Source organism: Toxorhynchites rutilus, chromosome 3 (genome assembly GCF_029784135.1).
Source record: "Toxorhynchites rutilus septentrionalis strain SRP chromosome 3, ASM2978413v1, whole genome shotgun sequence".
Lineage (NCBI taxonomy): Eukaryota > Metazoa > Arthropoda > Insecta > Diptera > Culicidae > Toxorhynchites > Toxorhynchites rutilus.
Genome location: NC_073746.1, coordinates 57,266,615 through 57,274,839, shown reverse-complemented (window position 1 = coordinate 57,274,839; position 8,225 = coordinate 57,266,615). Strand labels below are relative to the sequence as shown.

Genomic DNA, 8,225 nt, shown 5'->3' with positions numbered 1-8,225 from the left:
ACTTTTTCCCAAAATGGCTTTTATCAAAAACTCATTACTTTTGAACCATTGAGCCGATTCAGATGATCGATACATCAAATTGAAGAAAATTAGCTAGTCTTTTTGGAAAAATATCAAACTTCCAAGAAATTTAAATTTTGTTTTCGTAATTTTTGATTGTAACCGTTTTTATAGTTTACATGGTTTCGGGACCAACGGCGCTATATTTTTCTATATTTTTTCTTGAAAACTGAGGATTTTTTTACACATTTATATTTTTTACTCAAAATTGGATATATTCTTTTTTCTTTCTTGAGTTATAATTTTTTAGAGTTAACCGATAGTTCGGAATATTAATTTCTTCCCCTTTTTTCCTATTCTCAAAAATTCATAACATTTGAACTGCTAGAGCGATTCAGATGATCGATGTATCAAATTTAAGCCAAGAATTTTTTGGAAAAATTTTGCACTTGCGTAAAAATTTATTTTGTTTTAGTGATTAATAATTGTATCTGTTTTTCATAAATAAAAAAAAATTTGCAGGTGTGAAATTATTGAAATTATTGGAAAAAAGGAGAAAAATGATTTTTTGAACCATCGGTTAATTTTGCAAAATCATAATTTAAAAACGAAGAACACATTTTTGGATATGTTATCTAAAAAATCCTCAGCTTTCGAGAAAAAATATAACAAACATAGCGCCCTTGAATGAAAACTATAAAAAACAATTACGATCAATAATCAAGAAAACAAAATTTTTTTTTTTTTTGCAAGTATAGTATTTAAAAAAAACTGGCTAACTGGCCAATTTGATATGTCGATCATCTGAATCGGTTTAGTAGTTCAAAAGATAAGAATCTAAAAAAAAATATTTTTGTAAAAAAGGAGAAAACTAGATTTTTCGAACCACCCTAAAATGGAATGGGATCTAATATTTAACGAAAAGGAACAAAACTACCAATTTACACGAAAATCTGAGAACCACTATGTCGGTTCGGTATGGAATCTATATATAATACTAAAAAAATAGAGTTTGATGTTAATTTCCCCTGCAACTAAAAAACTGATTACTAGAAACTAATTGACGTTAACGTTTTATTACCTTGTGAATTCTAGATACAATACCAACAGAGGGTATTTTAAAAAATAAAAATAACTTTTTATGGTGTGTGTTCAAAACTGAAAAAAAAATATCAGAAATCATATTTTTATGTTGTTTTTAAAGCATACATACATTATTTAGTCGTATAATTATTGTATCATTCAATTTATTCCGATGAGAATGCTTTAAAATATTTCAACTGATGCTCTCACCACATTTTAATTTTTTCATTCAATGTTCAGTTTCTATGGCGAAGCTTGATTCGTAAATTACACATTTGTCATCATTGGTGGAATACGATCATAAATGTTGTTATGAATAGTACAGCAAGTTATGATTAAAATACATATGGATTTATTTTGATAATGCATTATACATAAACCGATAAAAATGCATTATAATATCTATCCACAGCGTTTTAGCGTCTATATGTATATTTTATTCAATTTCGGTTCGTAATTTCTATCCCATTCGCCGTGTTTATCATCATGATGCTAACATTAATAACATTATATACGAACCTCCCACCTTATATATGATGTCTCCCACCCTTTTAGAGACATCTTAACATTATGTTCAATTTTTAGAGCGTAAACTATCTGTCAATTTTTTCACTGTTTACATTTTCTTGCCACAAATCGTTGCCACTTTTTTCTCTCAAGTTCCACTTCTCTTCTCTGGTGGAAGCTAGCCATTGTAGTAGTATAGGTAAAGCCACGTGTAAAAATGGGGTAAAAGTGTTTGTGAGAGAAGAGCAAAACACACGTAAATAGATCAATTCACTTATCAGACTGTGTGGCGATTCTTTGACACGAGTCTTTGAATATATTGAAAAAAATAACAATTCTTTCATCTCCCTCCCTCCCTCACCCCTAGCCCGAAAATCAATAATTTCGCGAAACAGTGTGAAGCAAATGACACTTCCCATTAAGTAATATCAACCAAACTCAAATCGATTACTCAGAAGATATTAAAGTTTCATTTGCTGTGGCACTGTATAGTGAAAAAACGTCGGAAAACTCGAGCTAGTGCTCTGAAAGTTAAATTTTCATTTTTCAATTTTCGGCAATAGTTTTGTTTGTAGTGGTGAAAGCATCGTTATTTTTTCGACACTGATTCCAGATAACATCGTCGAAACAGCTATTAAAACCACTCATGTTACGCTCGCGTATAATCAGAATTTTATTTCATATGCAAATGCACCTTCTATATATATTCAACCGATTTGCATTTGCTAGTTGCGTGAAAACACCCTAAATCGGACAAACCAAGATGATTTACCCTAGTAAAATAGAGCTAACGGGCAAAATTCTTATCGATTCCATTTCTTTAATAGGGCCCAAGGAATCACTTATAAAACGAAATGAATGTTACGTTAGCTTTCGATTTATTTTTTAATGTTTCTCATTTTAATAATTTTGTTCCTATAACTATAAGCTTTATCTCATAGGTTGAACACAGTTGAAATTTTAATTTCTAAATTAAAAACCTCGTCTTTTTACTTCCAAATCGGTTGTCCTCGTCCTCGCACGTTGTGAATGTGACACTGCCTGGGTGCGGCAACGTTCCACTCGTACCAAACCTTGTGCGATGCAACACATCGCCAGAAGTTCACCACGATATCGTCTCCCTTCTTGATCTGCATCGGTTCCGAGAGTGGAAAGAAGATCGAAAACCAGGACGCCAAACCCTTGGTATGCGTATACGGATGAATACTAATGGTGATATCCTTGTACAGCACCGTGTCGAAATAACCGACAAATCCGTGCATCACACAATCCAGCGTTGCTTTGAAACGAAGCGTTTTGAAGCGAGAATTATCGAACACATTCTCCCGGTTCGGGTGGACAAACTCGAAAACAACCTGCGGGTCGTCAATGTGATAGACATTCTTGAGATACGCGACATACGATCCTTCCATATGTCGCGAAGTCACCACTCGATCTTTTGAGTGGGGGGATTTCTCTAATGCACGAATTTGGTTGTAGATTTTGGTAGTCATACATGGATTAAGGTAGGATGTTGATTTGCCTAAAAAAACAGAGTTTTGATGAAACAGCTTATATTACACCAATGTTTTAACTTACATGGAATGCTGATTCCATCCGGTTTTAGTTGCTTTTGTGCCCCATCCAAACACTCGGGAGATAATTCATTATCTCCAAAGGATCCCAGCAACTCGGACACCAAAATGTCTGCCTTCTCCGGAGGTTTGAACTCTCTCATATCGGTGGAAATGAGTTCCACGTTTCTATCCTTCCATAATTCATTTATTAGCGCGCTGAGAGTAACAATTGCATTGGGATTCTTCTCGATTACATAGATTTTCACTTTCCGTTTACACTTAAGCGAGGCGTTCAGAGCAGCGCGAACCAATGGGCCACGACCTCCACCGACAACCATTATAACGGACGTTCGAGTTTCGATTTCTTCCGTTGGAACACGATCTCGAAGCGCTTCCTCGATTGCATTTTGATAGAGAATGTATTTAACCGGGTCTTTTTCGAACACCTCGTAGGTAAAGCTATCCAAATTGTCGTATAGCGGCTGCAAAGGGATCTCCAGAAGATCGTCGTATCCCTGCATTGGGTCCTTGGTGTAGTTGTTTCGTATTACGAACTTTAAATAGTCAGCGTAAGCAACGAGGCGCGGATCCTCGGGATTCGCCTTCAATATAAAATGACACCCAAGGATTCGATGGAAAAGTACCAGCAGCTCTTGATGGGCCTTAGACAATACTGGATAGTTTTTCGAGTTCGTCAGGAATATATTGGAAGATATCACAATCGCATCGACTGGTTCACCGAGCCAACGATAAATTTCCTTCCTCTTGGGAATATCCGCCGTAAACTCCAGAGCAATCTTTATATGCGAGTCAAAATCAGCGTAGGATCGAAAATTGTTCCACCACTTCCAAGTGTCCTCCGGGGGTTGTTTTTCGTCAACATCGCTTCTCCATGTTGCCTGAGTAATTTTCGGATTGGACATAGGCACCTCAACCAACAACACACCCTTCAATCCGAAGGCAAGTACCCTTGCTAAATTGGCACAATTGCCATTCTTCAACCGAACCAACATGTACCCGTTTTGGACTAAATGCTCCGCAAATGATTTCTCCTGTTCAATTGTAGCCTCTCCCTGCTTTCGTACATTTTCGTCCAGCGAATCACAGTCCACATTGCTGCTCAGCTTGCAAATCACTCGATTGAGCCACTGGCTCGAAGACAGCAGCAGATCGGAGCGGGTGAAGCAATTATGTTTCGCCTTCAACGGTTCATCCACAAACTCCCGCTGAAAGCGCCGATGTACAATGGGCGTTGTGATGGAATGGTAACTCGATTTGGCGGCCTGTTCGATCGCTGTTTCCAACTCATACACCGTGTCCTTGTAGAGTGAGATTGTGATCGACACTTTCGATTGTTCCGTGGACATTGTTTCCGAGGAATCCCACGGGGAGAATTCAGCGATTGCAGCAGTAAGTTTTTTCACGTGTAGAAAAAAGAACACTCGTTTGACCACTACCGGCAAAAGTGAGGTTTGACCTGTTTTGTTTATGCTCTCTGTTTGCCAAAAATTGTTTACAAATGCCGAGAAGCACGTGTGATAAATTCAATAGGGTTGCCAAAATGATCGCATGTTTATACGATACAGGGTGGTTTTTAGTGGCATAGACCTTCAAATTGAAATCAAACACAGATTAATGGTGTTATTCTGGGTCATGCGGAGTGAGTAAAATTTATTTTTCAAGTGTATTTTGTTCGAAAAATAAATTTCTTGCGCCTTTTTTCCCCATGCTGTCTTTTTTGCGCATGCTTTGAGATGTCTCTCCTATTGGCGATCTAACGCAAAACGTAAACGATCGGTGAGACATCTGGATTTTGTTTTTGAACTAAGATAATGATGCTAATGTAACGTAAAACTCAAAAACAAATCACGTATATTTTACTTCCGGGCTTTCCAAGGTAGTTCTCACATGCAGGAATCGTGCATTTTTCTACTTGTGTTTGATTGTGCTCTCGAATTTCCTTCTTTAATTCAACCGTTGTCAACATTTTTATAGTTTTCACTACTGAAAGAGGTAAATAAATAACATGTTATATATAAAATTGCACAGAATTAAATTTCTTACAAACTCATCGCAATCAAATAATCTTTTATTATTAAAACATTGTAATTTATGGAAAGAACTACAAACCTTCCATAAGCTCACATGGCAAGATTTAAAACCATCATCACTTTCACCGCAGCGCCGCCTAGGTGTAGATTTGTACGTTGATCGCCAATAAAAGGAGCAAACGTTTTTATTATTCGGGCTTTATTTATTTTTACTTATTTAACTTTTTGACTGAAGCAGTAATGAAAAAAATGTTGTAATTTGCGTAGTTTTTATTTTTTAGTTGTTTTAATGAAAGATAAAAGTCCAAATTATATTATTCTATCGTTCAGTATAACATTTAACGAGATGTAAAATTAAATTAAAATCGAATTTATATATGTTTAGGAGTCAATAATTCTGAAATTTCAGTATCTGCCAAAATGTCAGTTGGGCCCCTGTGAAATAATTGATGAGAAAATGTAGTTCGTTCATTTTATTAATTCGATTATTTTCACCTTTAATAACAATACTTTCTCTATATAGTGGATTATTATAAGAAAAGTAACACCTTTGTCCCCTCCTGATTATTGGATCTCTTTTGCTATTGGATTCTTTTTTAAAAATCAATTTGTTTCTATCCTCATTACCTAGGTGTTAATTGACGTAAAATCAACTTCATTCGAAATATATTTTTTATCATTTTATTTCAATGTGACTTTCAACCTTTGGCTTCCTCAGCTGACTCGAAAGAAGCCAATTTTTTATCACTTTTTGCAACATTGACGACCATATATTAGGCTAGGCGCAAATTGAGAAGCGTATAGCGCTCGTAAGCGAACGCGAGACTACCAACACGACTCATACGTGCCACAAACGTAGCGTGGTGGAGCGCATATTGAGTCGCAGTTTGGTGTAAATAACATGCCACTCGCATACAATGACTGATTAACACAGAGTTGCACGATATATTTATTTACTAATACAATCACCCGACCAGTACAGCCATACAGTGTCAAACCCACGGCGCTATATGATTGTTCACCAACACATCTACCACAACCGGCATGACCAGCACGAGAAACTGTGGTTCAGCTACAGCGTCACGCGAGTCGTGTCTCACGAGCGCTCCACCATCTCGCGTCATCTGGCCAATTTGCGCCGTTCTATCTGTTTTCATTAGCCACAAAAACAGGCGCTATATCGCGCCAAGCTACTCGCGCTATATGCGTCTCAATTTGTGCCTTGTCTTAGGATGACACGCGATGCTATGCTATGCAATTTTTGACAAATCGCATGTTCAACGAGACCAAACTCTGTTCATTTGATTCTTGCAAAAAAACTTCCTCATATACCGGACTAAACGCGATGCAGTGCGATGCGACAAGCGAATTTCTGCGTGACACAAAATCAACCTCGACATGCACAGCTATTGTGCGCGACGAACGCGCGGCTCGGGAATGTCAATTTTATATGGTGTGGCGGAAAAAGATGTTTCTGTGGATGTGGAAGCACCTATCGGTAGAGATGTCGAAATTTTTCGTATATTCGATAATCGATTAATCACGGGGCCATTTTTGAATATTCGATTCATTCGAATAATTGTCTTTCAGTATTCGATTAATCGAGCGAATATTTATTTCTTGTAATCAAAATGAACAACAATTTTTAAAAGTTACATTAATATCATCTCGACCTAATTGATGTCTGCATAATGCATTACGTTGCTATTCTGGTCGGGTTGTCGATGTTAGATGATCGCTTTTGGATAAAAAAAATAGCATAGACTAACCAAAAATGTATTAACCTTGAAAACGGTTCCTTTTTTCATTATTCGCGATTACTGTGACAATTATTCGATGTATCCATATTTTGGTTTTCCATTATTCGATACAAAATTATTCGATTATACCCAGCAAACATTAAATCGCATTACAAGCGTATATATAACATCATATGCTCTAAAATTTGGTTGGCATATAATGCGCCTAACTGGCATATTCATGCAAAAGTGGAGGCCAAATACATACATGGCAAATGCGAAAAAAAACAAATGGCGCAAAATATTTTCGTGAAATGTTTATTGTAGCCTCACGAATCGCCATTTTTATATATGAGTATTTATGTTTGTGGAAATAATAATTGTTTGATTGACTTGTGTTGGGAGTGGAATATGAATGTTTGAAATGGCACAGATTGATGTTTGGTGAAAACTGCTAAGATGTGGGTTCGAACTCCGGTCGTCTGGATTATCATCCACCAACTATCTCGCGCGGCTATCTGAAATTTAATTCAACAGCGGTTAAAACTTTCGAGTGCATCAGCATTTCATTGACATTTCAATATGATGTAATATGTTCTTTATTAGGATCTAATATGATTCAATGTTTCATTATTTTCTTCAGCATGCAACACGATTCACTACAGTACTGAATCGATTTAAATTATACGCTTATACGACACACAAACTGCATCAGCGTAATATACGCATATGATGTGGATTAAATATTTTTTACGATAATGTGCATCATAAAATTGATGTTTATTATACCGAGTTGCGACTTAATTTGATAATGTTATTTAAAATCGAGTTTTTACATTTTCTGCGATTTCAAATAAACACGATACATACTTTGATGGATATTATATGCGATTATGATTTATTCGGATTTCTCGGACTTGGCACGTGCAAAATTATACGATTTAATGTTTGCTGGATAGTACAATCAAAGTTTGGCAAAACCAAAACCCGTGAATCTTCCCACCTTCTATGCCCCATCTTGTCATCAGTACACGTTGATCAAGTTCTTTTTTGCAAAAAATTGTAAGGGGTTGTATCTAGGACACGACCACATATTTTCGACGTAGAACTACGCAATTATATTATGCAATCCACTTGGTTACCACTTCGAATATTATTTTAGAATGCATCGAAATTTTTGTAATAGATTATGTTTTTCGTTACAAATAAATTTGATAAACATCCTTTTACGTTTGATATACTGCCTAGAACTACCAAAATATGTGAACGGAAGAATTGTCAAACGATCA

At 36.1% G+C, this 8,225-nt stretch overlaps 1 protein-coding gene across 1 annotated transcript; it reads right to left on the bottom strand.

Moving 5' to 3' along the window:
- Nucleotides 1-2,312: 2,312 nt before the first annotated feature.
- LOC129776881 (protein arginine N-methyltransferase 5) lies at nucleotides 2,313-4,665 on the bottom strand. Its single transcript, XM_055782789.1, has 2 exons — nucleotides 3,169-4,665; nucleotides 2,313-3,112 (listed from the first exon to the last, which is right to left on the bottom strand). Exons 1-2 carry the CDS (start codon nucleotides 4,511-4,513, stop codon nucleotides 2,580-2,582), a joined length of 1,878 nt encoding a protein of 625 aa, XP_055638764.1. The 5' UTR covers nucleotides 4,514-4,665; the 3' UTR covers nucleotides 2,313-2,579.
- Nucleotides 4,666-8,225: the final 3,560 nt, after the last annotated feature.

Coding starts and splice junctions, on each gene's coding strand:
- LOC129776881 (XM_055782789.1), bottom strand. CDS start 4,513: ATGTCCACGGAACAATCGAAAGTGTCGATCACAATCTCACTCTACAAG. Junction 3,113..3,168: donor GGATGGAATCAGCATTCCAT/GTAAGTTAAAAC, acceptor CTGTTTTTTTAG/GCAAATCAACATCCTACCTT.